An 18,647-nucleotide genomic window follows, 5' to 3' on the forward strand; every position below is an offset into this window, starting at 1 on the left:
AATAAAGATTTTTTTATATGCATTTGAAAAACAGACTGTTAAGAGCTTTTCTCCTTTATATTAAACCAGAGATTATTCAATACCAAGCCTTTCCAATGGAAAGATTTCACTTTCAGTGAAGCAGCATGAAAATACAAAACAAAACAAAAAAAACTAGATAACTCTTGGTCAAATCTAGATGGAAACTCTCCACACATTTCATTCTCTTATGTTGCCTTCATAAGTATTACAATATCAGCTCAAATCACACCTCTAACTAACATCGTTACAGTACTGTTCTGTATATGCATATACCAGTATAATCTACGATCTGGCAGTTAATAGTATACTGATACATGAGTGATTCATAACTTGCACTGTGCCTTTAATTTTTCTAATAGTAATTTGCGTTGTGTGCCATCAACCAAACGTTTCTCAGAACATTAATTATTGGTATTTAGATTATAAAAACTTCCACTGTTTTTTACTACTGCATATATGGATGGTGAGGTCAATAAGATGATGTGGAAGAGTGGTGAATTTATGCTAAAGATCATATTTATGCAGAGGGTGTTGAGCATCACATTTGAAATGTTAATGGTTTGGCATATGCTCCTGAGCAGCCTCTGCTGCTAATCCTTTATGTATTTGTTCAGTGACTTAATTTCAGTGTTTCCAAATACTTTCCCTTTGGCAATATTTTAAGTTTCACATTTGTTCATATGGGGATATCATGGTTATGTTCAGAGAGAGCCATTTATCGTATTGATCTGGCCTCAAACCTAATGCAGGTACCTTGAGAAAAGGCTGTCTGTTATGGATTTATAGCCCCAGAAGGGTTTTTGGAGTTTTATTTTTCCAAAAGGTATTTTACAAGTGATGTGTGATTTCTAAGAAGTTTATAACGCAAAACCTCCATGCAGGAAAGTATTTTCTCAAAACAAAGGCATTGTTTTGCAATGTTAGAGGCAGATATATTTGGCAAAATACTGTATCCTTTTTCCTTTGTAAGCCATTGTGAGGGAACCCAGGTAGTATTTTAGATACATCTGTATCTAGATACATTTTAGATGTGTTACACAGTGAGTATATTTTATATACTTGTTGTATTCTGGCAAAGCATAAGAAATTACCTGCTAAGAGGCTTACTCTTTTCCTTCGGTCACTCGAGCTTGCACAAGACTGAATGAGCAGTCTGTACAGTGAGATATGCTAATGTAGAGACAAGATCAGGAAGACCAAAGCAAAAAGAGACAGTAGTAGTAAGCTTGCAGCAGAAAGTGTAGGGAAAAGTGAAAGAGAAGAGAGAGCTAATAATAAATGATACAAATAAATTTATTTTTTGCTTTCTTGAACTATTGATCATGGTTTGGTAGCCAAGCATCGCTAATGGCACGCATGCTAAAATGGAATGAAAAGGTTAAATATTACTTAGGGACATCTATAGTTCACTAGTCCTGATGAACTTTTCAATTCCCTGCTTCAGACAGAGTCTGAATTGGCCTTGCAGTCTCTGGGGCTGAAGAAGAGGTTTCAAAGGGCATGCACTGAGTAAGGGGAGTGAGGAGGAAGGGTGGGGTGGAGGCAACTGTGGGCAAGACCTCCTTGACCTCATGTCCTTGGAAAGATACAGAGGACGTTAAAACAGATTAAGTAACAGATAGCATGGGGATTGTCATTAATATCCTTTTAAATAATACTAGGCTTTGTGAATAAAGGAGAGGAATTAGTAGTTACAGGAAGAAATCTTCAGATGTTGTTTCAAATGATATTCTCATAAGCAAATGAGGGAATAAAGTAAGGTGCTTGGCCAGTTTGAAAAAGAGTTATCTGAGTAATGAGCAATTGTTTGTTAGATTGAAGGGATGTAACACGGCAGGGCATATTTTCACAAATACAAAATGGGGAATGATGAAGCAATGTCTAAGGAGTTGTAAAGCCATTTCTAGGGGATAAAACATTTTCCCAGTGATCTATAAACAGATGTATCATGGAATCATATAATCATAAAATGACATGGGTTGGAAGGGACCTTAAATAAAGATCATCTAGTTCCAATCCCCATGTACGACTTAGAAAGTAGTTATCCCATTCTGCTTTTTCATGTCAAGTCATTAGCTGTATGGATGTATATCCTACATCGTATGATGCTGTATTGATGCAGCATCAAAGTCTCTTCCACCCAAATTTTATGTCACTGCATGAGGATTTTTGTATTGTAAAAAACATAAAATATGTTCAGTAAATACTGAAAAAAAATTGCTTTTTCAGCAAAATTTGCATCTCCTTAAGTACCTTTGTCAGTTTTGTACTGGCAGCATTTATTTAGATAAGTCTACTTCAGTTGTTATTGCAGTGTAACTCACTATCTGGGAGAGCGCTTATATTTCAGCTTACATCAATTTAAAGGGTTTAAAATAAACTGGAGAGTTCCGTACGCTCTAAAATAAATTTCACTGCTGGGGTTAATTGGTGAAATAACACTGGTTTAGTTGATAAAATTTTCCATGTGTGCTCATCACTAGTAATTCTTTTAATACTTAATTTCTGTTGAGTATCACAGGCTTGCCTTTTTTTTCTGGTTGGTCTTAGTGACACAGCATCAGATGCATAAAATATGTAGAAATACAGGCATTTGCAGTGCAATTTTACATCAGCAAAAATGGCTGCACTTCAAGATTAGCAAAGTTGGAAGTGTTTTCTAATCACATGACTGGTTTGTTTTGGTTTACTTCATTAGACTGCAGTTCAGTTCTGAGAACCATGAATGTGCATTGAAACCCATTTAAGTATTTAAAGAATTTCAATTGTTATGAATTGTCAGCGGAGTTGATGGTTGTGATGTTAAAGGTGTGAAACAGTGCATCATGTATCAGATCTTCTGGTGTGCTCAGCCAGATATATAAACTCATTTGTTAGTCCCATATCAGCTTGGCCCAGCCCATCCTAGACCACCCAGAGTGTTCCTTAGCTTGCAATAATTTATTTTATTCCATAGCAGGTCTAACAGTTAAATATAGGCCAAAGGTGTATTGCGTTATGGTCATTGTCTGCCTTTCCCAAACTGAAGTCAACACCAAGGAAGGGGAATCAAAAACTGCAAGACTCCCTGGGATTATCCCAAGAGAACTTGCAGATGGTTTTAGCAGTGCAAAATAAATGGAGAGAATGGATATATAGTGGGATTGATAATTTCAGCCTACATGTAGTATATGGCTGCAAGACTGATTTTGGTGATTGATACAGCAAAGAAAAACATTAAGGAGAGTGGCAAATTCTCAGCCTCATTTAACAGTGGTGTGTGGCTCCTATTTCTTTTGAATGCAGTGCTTCTTATGGGAAAGGAAGGACTTTTTGTTCATGTCATCTTTAAACGTCCTTAGAGCCTTCTGATCAGACTGGAAGTGTCTCCAAATGGGATCACTGCATCTTGCAGTTTCATTTACTAAAGGTTCAGTTTCTGTAGCGGTAACATACTCTGTTTCTTGGAGAGAATGTTTTCAGATACTAAAAACATATGACCACTTAAGGGTCCGAATAAATAATTACATAGAATCCTGGTTAATGTTTTCATGTAACTAGCTAAGATCTAGGATCACTTTTGTAAATTTTAGTATATTAAAAAAGCAAAATGAATGTTTTCTACATTCACTTTCATGCAATTGCAATAATTCCATACTTAGAAATATTCACCTCAATTTCATTTGGGCATCTGAATTCAGAAGTTTTTTGACAGAGTGCTGTGGTACTCTTAGCCTGTGTGTATGACTTCTTTAAATGTATGGCTTGTGGATTGCTATAAGAAGGAGCACTGACTGACTCCCATATTTTTAGATAATGTGATATAGATTATTTTTAAACATGTCGGAATTCAAGCTAAATAAATATTAGAAAATATAATGTTTGTTAGGGTGTTTGAAATATTTGCAGAAGGAGCTGTTTCTCTTATGAACATGTTTATTTGTTTTGAAATTTAGAGATGCATAGAGATACATAAAGGAATTTCAAGGCCTCATTCTTGCCTGTAAAGAACTAAAAAAACACAGGAATCATGCATTCATATTTATGTTCTCTTTCTACCAATTATTCTTCATTCCTGTTAGTTATTTCAGGAGCAAAATGCTGAAAATTAGATCTTCTCTTTGACAGAACTATCCTCACCTGGACCATTGGGCCAGTACTGGCATCCTGCTAAATTCCTTCAATCTGCTTTCTCCCCATGCAGAATGAGGCCCTGATTAACTAGGAAAATTGCCTACAAGTGTTCCTGGTGCTAAAGGTGGTTTACTGCCATTAGACTGACCATAATGGTAGCTCCAGCAGTATTTTACTGCCTTGATGAAGGTGCTAGCTTGATGAAGGTAGCAACATGAAAGTTCCCAGCATCCCTGGTGCAATAGAAACTGACCTTTAGTAACAGTGTGAGAGTCTTCTTGGATAGGAAATATGATCCTAAGTTACCATTGCTCTCAGAGGTGTGATTATGATATGTAATACAGAAACCTTCTTAAAGCCATTTTGTAATTTAATCCGTAGGGTGAGACTACATTATGTTCTTAAGGAAAAAGCATTGCCACATTTAACTGATGATAACAAGTTCAAGTTCAGTCCACACTGGTCAGGGGCTGATCTTCTAAGTCTTTTTGAGGAAATGCCCAAATAGTATTCTGTTTGAGGGAAGGATAGTGAGTGCCCTTGCAGACAGCTCTGTAATGGTGATGGGGATTGAATTAGGAAAATGTCAGCCATAGATCTCTGATAATCAGCCACCCTGCCATCTTTGTGCATGAATATGGAACAGTGTTGCTGCAGTGCCACTTTTCATTGTCCGCAACATGACTTAGCTATGCAAGCCCCGCAGCAACAGAAAGCCAAGGGTCTGTATGTTTGGCACGTATTTCTTCAAGCTGAGCTGTCATTTGGCTTCTGGCAAGGCCATGCTGTCTCCTAGCAGGTGCCACAACCTTCATTTCTTTTGAAAATCTATTGGCGCATCATAGGAAACTGTGAAATATAAAGATTCATACTGTGACCATATGATTCTTGCACAGATTGTGGGGTGAAGCTGTAAGAAGGATGGAAATGATAGGGAAGGACTACTTTATGACTTGGGCAGTCTCCAAATTACTATTGACCCAGCTCAGAGCTTGTCTATTTGAAAAATAAACGGTGACAATACATGTTCTGTTGTCCCTTCCCATGAGGGATTTATTTTGGAAGATACATTAAAAAAGTTAAATGACCTTCTGTTTCACACCCATGCCTAGACCTTTAAAATCTGTAATTCTGAGCAGTTGTGTTTACATATGTCCTTAGGGATTTTTTTTGTTTTAACAGCATGCACCTTGACAGAAATACACTACCCAAAAAGGGATTAAGGTATATATATTTTTTGAGCATGACTGCTACTTCTCTGTTTTACTGTAATTTTTCCTAGACTATCTTTCCCTTTCTCCTCTTGTTGATCCTGTTCTCAGCAGAGTTCTTTGTATTTAGATTCAAACCAAAACTCATAGATACAATGGATTTTGTCTTTCCAAGTCTACCTAGTGCATAAATATCCTTTCTGGATATATCTTGGAAATTGAATAAAGTTAAGGATAGATTCCTAATGGGATGATTCTTAATCCTGGAGACTGAATGAAAGAGCAAGGTACCTTTGCAATTCAGTGGGAGTCGTTATTGAAAACATTGAGAAAAAAACAAAATTTAAGAGGTGAATCTGAACTTGAACTCTAAATGCGAACACTCATGCAATCTGAATGGAAGACCTAGTAAAGGGTAAATCCAGAAAACACTAATTCTTTTATCTAAGAATTGTAAGTGTAAAATGATCCCTGCTCCAGCTACTCTTGGAACGTACACAGCAATACTGAGTCCAGTTCTGCTACTAATTCCCCACTAATTAGAGCCATCTTCAACACAGAAAACAGAAGTCATCTGTTTTCTTCTGTGCTCCATGTTTAAAAGAGGGAATCAGTTTGTAATTTATCTTGTCTCATCAGGCATGGCACGTTAAGGCCCTAGTCCAGGTAGTAGACTTGGCAAGCACATGTATACGCACAAATACACTCTACAGCCTTCCAGTTGTTGAAACTACACAGCTAAAATCTCTTGAGTTCTTTATAAATAACAGTATTTTATTAAATAAAGTGTTTTCAGTAAGTGGCACCTTCTGCTCTTTTCTATCCTTTCCTTTAAAGTATTTAATTAAATTTCCCATTATCCCAAAACAATCACTTTGGATTGAGAGAGAATGGAAAGGGTGGAGCATATGAAAGAGGCATAAAGGGGACCCTGAAAGGGTACAATGGAATAATTGAGGTTTGTGGCTGACAGATTGTAATGGTGGCTGAAAGCTGAAAGTGAAATGGAGAAACAACTTATAGGCATGCAAGCCTGATCGGTTATCCTAGAAGAACTGTCAGATTGATTTAATGTACAGAGACCCCAGACCAAAACCCAGATCATGAATTCTCATTTTACCATCTTTCTGATCTGATAACCATTGGGTAACTCTTCTGTACCACATTTAGAGACAAAGATGATAGCTATTTTTTGAAAGAAGAAGGGAAGTAAATATTTAATCAGGACAAGATGTTTTAATGCCTTTAACTATTGCACAAAACCCCAAGCACAACATGGGAACTTGCATGTTCATTCAATCTGCTTCCTAAGCAGAAATACTCCTGCCTCAGAGGCCTGAGGCCAGAATATCAAAAGCCCTTTCAGCTCTGCTGTTTGGGGAACACTGATGGCTCATGACAGTGGTGAAGAACGTGCTCATTTTTCAGCAGGCAACTGTGTTGAGTGAAGCAAACTATTGCAGACACTGCTGAAAACAGTCTCTTGGTTAAGACCCAGTTTGCCTGCACGTTTTACTTTTTAACCACTGCTGGAATTGCCTTTCTTCCAGTTCAGCTATAAAAGACTGAAGCAAGGAATTACCAGTTCTCCTTCTTAGCCCGTGTGGCAGTTGCACATGTTTTATTGGATTGCTATGGGAAGCAGTAGATGAATTATTTGATTTCCAGACTTGTTTCCCAATAGTTTTGTCTGCTAATTGCAAATTTTTCCTGTCCCTTTCCCTCCCTGCAGGTTGGGGCAGGACACAGTGCCAAGTAGCATTCAGAGCAGCAGACCATGACTGTGAACATTAGTGGCTGTCATTACAAATGCAAACTGCTTTTTCAGAACTGTTGATCTATTTCATTCCTTTCATCTAACCAATTGCCCATGTGATGCGGCAGGTGTCATTTTGTAAGCAGCTACTCACCTTTCTTGGCTTCTAGTTTGTCCATTGCCCATTCTAGACATGCAGGTCCCAAGCTTTTGCATCAACCTATACATTTCCTTTAACTTTGAAGTTCTTTTCTGTCAGCTATCTGTTTTCTATGGTTTGTCGTTATATTTCTTAAAATGAAGGGAATGCTATTTTGGGGAGGGGGGTGACACAGAAGGGATTTCAAGCCTTGTATTTTTTGTGTTGTAAGACAGTAAACATTACATTGGTAAAATTCCCGATGGTAATCACTTGACTAATTAGTCTTGATGCATTCTAAGGGTTTGGTTTTCTGTAACTGGTGAAAGCTTTTTACGTCACATTCATTTCTTTCTAAACCACCACCTTGTCATTGTTTTGAGCTTGTCAGCTGTGGTTTTTCAGATATACTCCATCATCCCGGCAGACGAGTCAGGAAGAAGGCAAGGAGTGGCTACGCTCCCATTCCACTGGAGGCCTGCAGGACACTGGCAGTCAGTCCCCGCTTGTTTCTCCTTCAGCTATGTCTGCATCTGCAACTGGAAAGTATCACTTTTCCAACCTGGGTAAATGCTATATCACTTCACTGTTTCTTCCATTTCAGAATAGCATCATAAAATCCAACTGTTCATATTTATTTTGTTAAATTCAGTAATTTATTTAAACATCTCTATCACCATATTTTGGTACTTCTTTAAGAAAGAGAAACACAGCATTTTTCATGGAATAGATGAGGATAACTCTTATTTTGTTTACAAGAAAAAAAGCAAAAAATTTCTGTGACTTGCCTAAGGAGAAGAAAATCTGAGGCAGAGCTGGAAATTAGCCTTTAGCTCATAGCTACTCATCTTTTAGCCTATCTGAGGTAGTAGGATTCTTTCCAGTGAGTTTAGTAGATTTCAACCCAGATGCTAAACATTGTTTTCCTTCCTATAAGCAGGCTTGTTTTCAGGCAGGTCTTTCCAATGCAAGTGTCTGGACCTAGCTACAACTACACTGGACCCAATCAATATCCTGTCCTTAATATAATATTACAGGATGTGAGTCACACTTTAGGTTTATTTGATTACAGGTCAAGATTTAGATTTAATTCTTCTGGATCTTTCTTCAAGTTAATACAACCCAAATCTAGTTTTGTTAATAAATTTATTTTTTCTTTAATGATTAATATAAAACCTTTTATTTTTATAGCACTAGACACAAACCTAGATTCACAATGAGCCATTGTATTTTAGGTCCTTACTGTGAAATTTACTGCAGCCTATGAAGTATTCACACTTCTGTCTCTCTGTCACAGCTTATGGCATTTGTAGGTTACAGTCACTCAAAAGCAATTTGATCACCCTTAAAAATATTGGTCTTTATTACATATGGGGAAAAGAAGTTGAACAAAGCCAATTTTGAAAATGAAATTGGATGCTGCCTAAGTGAGCTGATACTTTGGATTTCTGTTCATAGTTCTTGCACTCATATCAGAGAGTAATAAGATCTGTTTATTTTATTTTGTCGCTGTCCTTCTCTACTTACCATTATCACAGCCCTGTTGAATAACTGGGGGCAGTTATTCAGCAAAACTTCAGGCACATCTTGAATGATCTAAAAGAAGAAGTTTGGTTGAATTTGAATAGACAGTTAGCCGCTTCTTCTAGGCACTGAGTCAAAGTGAACAAGTTTATTCAGACACCAGTATTAATGTTACATGTGTTTTTTAAGGGATACTCTCATGTAACTCCAGCTCCTTGGAAATCATCTGTTTCCCCTTTATGTGATAGCTCTGGATATTGAAATAAATGCATTTAATTTTCTCAGCAGTGTAAAGTCCACATAACCATACTATTCCTTCATTACAGTTTTGTTAAGAACAGGAATTCATTTAATGGAAGCGTACTTCATTAATAAAGCTTTGTATTCCAGTGAGTCCAACCAACCTGTCTCAGTTTAACCTTCCTGGACCCAGTATGATGCGTTCAAACAGCATCCCTGCACAAGACACTTCTTTTGATCTGTATGATGACTCCCAACTGTGTGGCAGTGCTACATCCCTAGAAGAGAGACCACGTGCAATTAGTCATTCAGGTTCATTCAGGGACAGCATGGAAGAAGGTAAGACTGAATTATTATTTGAATCACTGAATAGGTCCCAAAACCCTCGAAGTATAGTAAACTTTTAAAATATTTCTTCTACAACATGAAAGTTTAAATAATTTTCTAAAACTTCGTGTTCTTTTGAGCTGGACTCACAGTACTTCCTTACCCTACAGCAAATATAGTTATTTCCATAGTAATACAGAGTAATCATACCTATATATGTACTTTACTTTTGGCCCAGAAATTTTTAGGGAAAGGAAGCCATTCTTAGAAAATTATTTATTTATTTTTTTGCATCCAAATTTGAAGTCTCTGAGTGTATTTTAACTGTGATTCCGTTTTCTTAGTCCTACTTCTGCATTTCCTTTTTTTTTCAAATTCCAATGCCACCATCTTTCTTTTCTTATTTAATTTCCATACTTCCCTGCGATCTTCTACAGTGAACACAATCTGAACTTCTGAATCAAACTCTTCCATTTAATCTTACCTCTATTTTATCTACTTTCTTTTTGTACATCAGTTTTTCTGGTTTCTCTAATGCTATGCACAACACCTAGAATTTGAAGATTATTTGTTGGTTTTGTTGTTGTTGTTTTTTAACCACAGAATATTTAACAAGTCCTAATTAAATGTGTGATAACATTTTCTTCTGCTTAACACTTCTGTTAAATCTGATCATTTGTGAAATTCCCCGAAGTACAAAGTTCTCACATATTTTAATCTAAAAAATGTAAAATTTAATGGAGCTTCATTCTAGAACATCGTCTCTTCCATCTTGCTTACTGCTATGTGATGACAATATAGATTATCTTTATAACAAGAAAGTTAAAAATCTCCCTCTACCCCTAAAACTCATAGTTAAGACATAGAGGGGAAAAAAGAAGTCTTGGGTGAAATAGCGGACAAATAACACTTTTACTTTTCTATTCCTTCTTCTACAATTTAGATGATACGCCAGGAAGACATCTGGGTTTGTAATACTAGCAGTAGGGTGCAGGACAGATTAAGCTGTGAGTTGTCAGTACAGAGAGGATGGCTGACTGCACGGAAGCGTATCTCATAATTCAAGGACAGAGGTGGCTGTGTACCCTTTGCTGAGGAATAGGGGAATTGTCAAAGATGATGGTGGAAGAATAATAGAGAAAACAAGACTAACAGCTATCCACAGAAAGAGAGGTGTTAAATCCAGAATTTCAGTAATCTGTCATCAGTGACTTTGATGAAAGCTTTTTCACTGATGGTGTCTCGTATCCAGCTGGAGGGGATAACCATGATCAACCTGAGTAAATGGAAGTCTGTGCAGCAGTAATTAAAAGTTTTAAGCAGTTCATGGTCATTAGAGATTCATATTAAATTATATTGTTGGAAGGACAAATGTATTTTATTTAAAATAGTAGATCTAAGGAAGATTTTAGTGAAACAAGTAGAGCCATAGAGTGCAAGAGCAGAATAGGAGCTTAGCTGAGACTTTAAAACCACGTGTTGAAAATCAGGGCTATACTGAAAGCAACAGGACTTCAGTGATGACCACATCTTTGTAACCAATTACACAGCTACAAAATTAGATGTGAAGTGTAGTCAGCTAATCCAACATTTTATATTGTTAGTTTGGCATGCAGGTATGTGCCGGATAGAGAGCTATTTAAGCAAAATAGTATATTTACCAAACAACAGCAGAGCTTAAATATTAAACACATTTCTTGTGAAACAAAAATGAAAAGTATTAAAGAAATAAATCATCTCCTGCAAAGTTTTCTGTTAGTGGGTCTATTCTCAGGAGAGTCACCAGCAGCAGAAGTGGCTATTTTGTCACAATTCAGTCTTCACTTCGTATTTTAAGAGAGGTCAGGAAAAACTTTTTGAGGTCAAGACTTTCAGTCTTCACTCAGTGCTCTTGAGACTGACTCTGCTGATGATTAGTGGAAGTATGTCACCATATCTTGCAGTAGTCCCTTCACAGAAACTACAAATGCCATCATGCACTGGTCTGTGCTGTGCTGAAGAGGGAAACCAACTCAGAAAAGCCTGAGAGTTCATCCCAGGGAAGGAGAACTGTTTTGCTAAGCATAATCTCTTATTAAAAATCAGTTTGCTCATCTTTGGACAGCTATATAAACAACTCGATTTCTGGTTCCTATAAAGAGTGTATTTATAAGATGATTTGTTGTCCAAAAAAATGAGAAAATGTCAATTGCTTATATATACTGGTAACTGATAATAACTACTCTTTGTGGAAAATTGGTTCTCATTTTAAAAAAGGTGCTTAGTTGTTGATCTTATTGAGTTATTGGGGGAGTTCTATGCTTGCCATATTTCATTATATTTTCCTTTTCTTAAAGTACATGGGTCCTCGTTATCACTTGTCTCCAGCACATCGTCTCTCTACTCTACGGTGAGTATTGACATTTTAGAAAGTTCTGCCTGCCTGTGTTCTTGTTCATTTTTCATAAAACTTTTAATAGTTTCAGGTTTAGAAGGATAAAAATTGCACTGCAATAAAGCAGGAACATTTATTTTCAATGTTGATGTTACTGTTATGCTATTTTAAAATACATTATTTCCATCTTTTAAAGTGATTGACTTAAAACTGCTTTAAATCACCTACTATATATTTTGAAAGCTAGAAAGAAGGTAATAAGCTGGGACTCTCACTTTGGGGGGGGACTTTATGTTGTTGTAGTTAATAATGTTGAGTGGTTCTGAGCTATTTTTGTAATTGCACAATTTACGAAGTTCTTTTGTAATGTTGCTGTTTGAGGTGCACTTCTTTAAAAAGCACAAGATTGCTTCAGGGTAAGGGAGATACAATTTTCAGTTTAAATTTCTATTGATCTCTGTTGAGAATGACAGTATTATTTCCAATGACAAGAGCATCTTTAAATAGTCATTAATCTTAGTTAATTAGATAATTCTCCTATCTCAAGCAGAAGCTATTTTCTATATTTCTTTTACTGTTGTTTTAGTATTTTTTTATTTCTTCTGCATAATGTGTTGTTCCTGTCCTTCTACTAACAAGAAATCACCCAGATGGGAGGAGTTAAACAAGTTTCTCCATTCCTTTGCTAATACAAAACAGCTGTTTTACAACCTATTTGCCAACCACAATTACATGCTGAAGTTGCACCTGTTTTGTACCATGCATTCATGAACAGTCTCCTCCTCTCCCCATTTTCAGGTGTTGAATAGTGTTGATTCACTTCCCTGGGACAACGTGGGCTCCTGTGCCCTGGGCCAGCACTAGTTCTTGCCTGGCATTACCCCACTCATGTAGACTGATGCAGCTGTACTGCTTGTACAGCTGGTAGCTCTCTCTTAATGCTTAACTCGTGTTAGCTCGGGAAGTGGGATACATCTATGCACAGAATAATCTAACATCCACCACAACAGTGCCTCTCCTACTTCTTTTTAATCATAAAAGGAATTTAATCATACCGTGACATGTCTAAAATGTCAGTACACATCCATTAGTTCTGTCTAGGCTTAGCAGCAAAGTTGCAAGGAACTCTAGTAGTGATCAGACCTGAATTATCTGAGGGGCAGAGTATGCATGCAAACTGTCTGCATGTGAGATACGACTAACAAACAAAGCAAAGCTTCTTCCTTTTGTTTTGGTAGTGGAAAAGTCTTTACTACTATTTCAGCATCTGTGAGATGTTATGCACAATTTTCATAGGGAAATTCCAAAATTATAATTCACGCTTTGTTGTCAGAATTTAGAAGAATATTTTAGAACTGACGGATGGTAAAAATCAAATTATGAAGTGACAATAGATGCGTTCAGCACCTGATATGTCAGTATTTTTGAAATATCTCTGTTCTGACGTGTGCATCATAGTAAGGGTTTACTAATACTTTCCATATATATAACTGTCTATCACTCAAGATTGCAGAGTGTTTTGAGAATATTAGTTAAGCCTCAGAGAATGGTAATTTTCCTGTAAAACAAACTTTAAATTGTTTATCCAACTTAATGCTGTAAGCAGGTGGAATAGCTTCTGAAACTTCTGGCTATAAATTCACATTGCAGCTAAGCCTTGCTCCCTAAATCTTGGATTATGTAGACAGAATAATAGAAGTTACAGAAAAATCGCAAAAGGGCAAGGAAATAATTAGTGTGCTAAAATTACTAGAGTTGAGCTCTAGGGATGGTTTTGATCAGAATTTCTCCTACTTGATCCCTTTGATCCTGAAAAATGTAAACATTTTCAGAAATTAATCAGGAGATGGGGAAGAAGTGGAGTGGAAAGATGAAAGGTAGACAATCAGTATCAAATCATCTGGAAGTATAAGAGCCACAATTCATTTTTCAGTGATACCATGCAGTGCCCCATTGCCTCCAGAAAAGGATAGCTTCACAGGATTATGTTACACGTAACTCACTTTCGGCTATTACTAGATTCAAGGAGGAATACAAGAGCTGGGTATTTTACTTTACTTATTCAGGCCAAAATCACTCAGCGGGAACTCCAAAGCAGCTACCTTTCCATAAATGTTTCAGTAAAAGTCATTTATCAGATTTCAAGCATTGCCTTAAGCCTTGATGCTTCAGATAAAGCGTGCAATAAAGGTCTTTACATATTTTTACCAGAGGATAGCTGGAAAGCTTGAACATGCTCTCAGAAGATTGTCTCTTTGAAAATTAGAATGTGATTCAAAAGAGACACTTCATGATTTGCTGTTATTGCAGTGAATAAGTCCAGTGATCTTCTAGTATTTTCTGTACGTATTGGCTTTCTTTCTGGGTTTGCATTTCAGTTTTCATAACGTACTTGAATAGACTGGGAATCTAGCTTGTTGAGATATACGTTTATAGGGAAAAACATTTTGTTTCACAGAAAAGTATGCCATGTGCGTGGATATAGTAGACTCTAGGATTGAAACACTGATCTCGTTTTGACAGTGAGTGCATCTAGCTCTCCAAGAGGCTAAAAAAGATGTGTGATAGTGTAAATTATGAGAGGTTGTCTCCAGTTTTAATCTCCTGCTCAGTAGGTGAGACACCGCAATTTGCACGTATTTAGTTAATTGCTCTATTTCTCACACTGCCTCTTCAGCGTTAGCTACATTTAGAATCCCCAGAATTCATTAGCTGTGCTAAGCCAAGCTTAAAGGAGATGAGTAAGGACATGTCATTTGTATGCTAATATTTTAAGACTTAAAAAAAAAAAGGAAAAAATTACATTTCAAGGATGGGATGCATGGATCCAATAGAAAAATACAGGGAAGAAAAGAACATTACTTCCTTTTAGAGCAGAGTTTTGAAGTTGTGAGCCTGTGACTGAGAACTAGATTACAATGATGTCAGCAATGAACTCCTAACTGGAAACTGCACACTTCTATGTGGTTTTCGGATCTTATTTTGTAAGTTGATAATACACCCAGAATCCCCTTCTTTCATCTACTTCTTCCGCTCTCCACAAAAGATGACTTGTGACATCTCTGTGATGTCTGGGAGAGAGCCAACACTTCCCTGTATGCTGAGGGAGCCATCTGCTAACAGCACAGCACTTCCCTCATCAGTGGGGCCACAATGGCCTCAGGTCCCCGTGTCAGTTTCAGCAAAAGATCACCAGGCCTAATTTTTGTTTGCTTCTCTTGGCATGGTTGAACTCATAAGGGGACTTGGTCTTTCTTGATCCTCTAATGACTTTTCATGCATGACGTGTTTGAAGTAACAATAATGAGAATAGATATTCAAAATTTTCTGTAGGCAGATCCTGCTATTGTGAACGTAAATCAGAAAGCCAATGTCAGGATGTGTCACATCAGTGCTGACAAATAAAACAATCGCTGTTCTAAATCATTCCCGTGTGGTGATGTAGGTGTTACAGTAGTTTCAGCTAAGTGTTGCACAGGGAAATATCATAGCATCTCAGTCTTTTTAGTGGCAGTTAGCACATAAACATGTATTGAAAGAGGACTTTTCTAAGTCTGTTACTTACCAACACTAGGAAAGGAAAGAAAGTGTTTCTGTAATCAGGGAACAGAATTCTAGCAACATGAAAGTTGTGCTTCATACAGCATCAAAAACAAACGAACAGGCAAACAATAAAAAAGATACTGCCTGACATCTGGGAAATTTCCAAGGAGCACTTACCTTGGGTTTTCCTAGCCTTTCTAGTGTTTTATACATCTAATTCTTCTACCCATAAGTTTCTTTTACTGATTACTACTCTTCCACCTAACATCAGACTGTTTCTCTGAACTTCAGCTACCTCAGATCATGGGGTGCATTGATTTCCAGTAATCTGATTCTTATTTTGTGTTACAAAATGGTTTCTTCTCTCATGCTACATCTTTACTTTCCATTAGAATCCCACTGAAGCGAGATTTTTCTGTCTGCCAAATGCCTTCTAAATTAGTCTACTCCCCTGCTTACAAATTCAGTGACTTTTATCTTAGCAGACTTTCAAAGGTATGCTTTGTAATGATTTGGTTTCTTAGCTTGTTGAAAAAGGCTGCTAAATAAATAAGAAGCTTAGCATCATTATATGACATAATACATAAAAATGAGGAAAATATCTAAAACTGTTAAACGTTATTAACAAGTGTAAGCTAAAACTTTAACATGCCTCAATATATCTTAATATTTTGGTCAGTACTCTCTATGGAAGAAATGACCTTAAACTACAACTAGCCCTCTCCCCTATACGTTTTACTGGTACGCTGCCAACTTCTCTTAGCAGGGATTAGTCTGTGAGGATTATTGCACAGTATACAGTTCAGCAACTGTAGTTACAGGAGCCATAATATTCATTATGGTAAAAAAGTTCATGTGTACAGACTAAGGTACATTCATTGACAGCATAGCGAGTTTTCTTTCCAATGTTAGAAATGTAGTTGCAGTCTCACAGTTCTGTTACCGTTCCTCCTCTACCCCTGTTTTCTTTTTGTCAGTATGCTGGCAAACTCTTTGGGTTTTCAGCAGGAGCCTTTCCAAGTAAGTTGAAAAGAATTCCATTTATTGTTTTTACTGCATACTTCCCTTAAATGTAACAGATCCGTGAAGCTATTCATTTCACTTTAGAGTAGCTGGTGTTTATTTTCTATTACCTCAATTATGTTGCGCATTGTTTCTGAACCATTTCTTCTTTGTTTTCTTCCAGGCAGAAGAAAAGGCACATTCGGAGGTAAGAACACTTCTTCATCTTTGTAATTGCATATTTGTTTGATATTATTTAGAAATGTATTGTTTATCTGATACAGCTAAAATTATGATCCGCTGCGAAAATGACATCTAACTGCACTAAAAGGTGTTTACTTAGCATTGTGCTGAAGGATTCCTGGCTGAGGTTCTGGAAAGGTAAACAAAAAATCAATGAGAATCAGGCTGCTGAGCAGAGGAGTTGTAATACATCTGATCTCAGACTTAAAACCACTCTGTACTGGGTCTAAGGGACTGTGCAGTTCAAGTTAGCACACTGTACTTCAGGTGAAAAATACTTAAAATGTTCACTTTGAACCTCCAACACTTACACTTTGCTTTATATTAAATTTCTGAAACTGACCGCTTTGAATTTTGGAGAAACGCAGATTGATTACATAAATCAAATCTGATGTGGAAAATAGCTTCTTTATCCTCACTGTGCATAAGAACAGGTGACAAGAGTGAGTCAGCAGCTGGATACAGTTAAAGTCTTTCTCCATACAAAGTTCTGGTTGTATTGAAAGAGCACCAAGGAGTAGCAGCAATGAACTGCAGCACCAAGGGGTGCACGTGCACTTCCCAGAGCCTGCATGTCTTCAGTCTCTGTATTGATTCTTCTCTTGTTCTTACTATTCTGATTGGAAAAAAAGTAAAAAAAAAAAAAAAAAGAAAGAAAAAAAAAGAAAAAAAGGTATTTTGAGAAGATTGAATAAATAAACATATTCTTCCTTGCTTACTGCTTTATATTTCAATATGATTTCTCCCTGAGATTTTTCTAAGCTCCTTTGTCTGACAGGAGCCGAAGGAGTTACAAAGGTACATCGTAGCTCAGTAGTGTAAATGACAGTTCTTTGTTTCATTTCCCTTCACAGAGGGCTGTATATAGTGGTGAAACAACATTTATGAAGCTTTCTTGGTATCTAAATGTGCCCTGTGAGAACTGCATTTTCTGTAATCATAGGGTTCTGATGAAAGTGTAGCCTAAGCAGGCAGCTCGAATTATTGCTACTGAAAACCAGAGAAATCTTGGGAAAAGGAGAAGGCCAGGATGGAGAACAGCTCAAAAATGTCTTTTACTCTGAGCCAGTGCAAATGATTTAAGCTTTTGTATCATTGACATACAGGAGCTTGTTTACTTTTTAAGCACATACAATATTCCCTGTTGATATTCACAGGAATCATAAAGTTAAAATACTGCCACAGTCCTTACAGTGGAGGTATTAGTATGAGAATGTAATGTGCTTGGTTTGCTAGGCTGTCTGTAGACATTTTACTTCTCTAGTTCGCAGTAATTCCTTTTATGCCTGAATATGAAAGGGGTTCAAAGTGAAACTGTGCTGTGCTTAAGTTCAGCGCAATTATGGAGTCTCTGTAAGATCTCAAGTAGAGTGAAATATTCTTAAAATGATATGCAAGTTTCATGCTTGATATCTAGCCTTTTTCAGTTTTTATTAAGGATTCTGTTTTTCATAAAAGCATATAGGAGCTTTGAATTTAGTTTATTTCTACATCAGCATGTAGCTTCATTATTTTTTTTGTAAGTTGACCAGAGATTTTTTTTGGGGAAAAAAAAAAGATAAGATTTAGAAAGGCTGATGGTTGCATATTTAAATCAAATGTTGTGTGGGGACTATTGTGTTAGAGAAAAAAAATATATACATATATAGTTGTACCGCAGCTAACTTTAGACATCCATGAAATAACATTCTGTGTCAGAGGTTGCCATTGAAGCCTTCTTCATGCTGTGTAGTGGGGCAGTACATTTTGGCACTTCATTTTGCATCTAATGCAGACATTTAACACATGTCATTGCATCACATATCTGCAGTCTGGTCAGGTGAACCTTTGCAAATTTATATTTCGTAATTTCAGGCCTCAAACAGGGCTGTTGTCATTGGTCACGCTAAAAATATATTTGAAACATAGACAATTTGGTAAAAAAAAAAAAAGTGTCATTTGCATATGCAAGTAGGGAACTGTACATATGAAGTAATGAGGCATTTGCTCACATGTGCTCCTTAACTGGAATCGTCACAAGTATATTGCTTAAGTGTAGGAAAGCATTTTGAGTAGCATTAAGTGCTTACTTTTACTAATCTGTAAAGTTCTGAGATTAAAACATGTTAAGATATTGTTTAACACATTTAGTGATCGTATATCCGTGATCTCTTA

General features: G+C 36.7%; 1 protein-coding gene across 8 annotated transcripts in view; it reads left to right on the top strand.

Moving 5' to 3' along the window:
* Window positions 1-18,647, top strand: part of NAV3 (neuron navigator 3) — a 265,107-nt gene that overhangs the window by 207,958 nt on the left and 38,502 nt on the right. For 6 of the 8 annotated variants that reach the window (XM_021385228.1, XM_021385232.1, XM_021385234.1 and 3 more), the window contains 5 exons: window positions 5,317-5,358; window positions 7,646-7,806; window positions 9,155-9,343; window positions 11,668-11,720; window positions 16,435-16,458. In XM_021385228.1, coding sequence (XP_021240903.1) covers window positions 5,317-5,358; window positions 7,646-7,806; window positions 9,155-9,343; window positions 11,668-11,720; window positions 16,435-16,458 — 469 coding nt within the window. The remainder of the gene's footprint in view (window positions 1-5,316; window positions 5,359-7,645; window positions 7,807-9,154; window positions 9,344-11,667; window positions 11,721-16,434; window positions 16,459-18,647) is intronic. The other 2 variants (XM_021385230.1, XM_021385235.1) reach the window with 1 other exon arrangement.

Source organism: Numida meleagris, chromosome 1 (assembly GCF_002078875.1).
Source record: "Numida meleagris isolate 19003 breed g44 Domestic line chromosome 1, NumMel1.0, whole genome shotgun sequence".
Classification (NCBI taxonomy): domain Eukaryota; kingdom Metazoa; phylum Chordata; class Aves; order Galliformes; family Numididae; genus Numida; species Numida meleagris.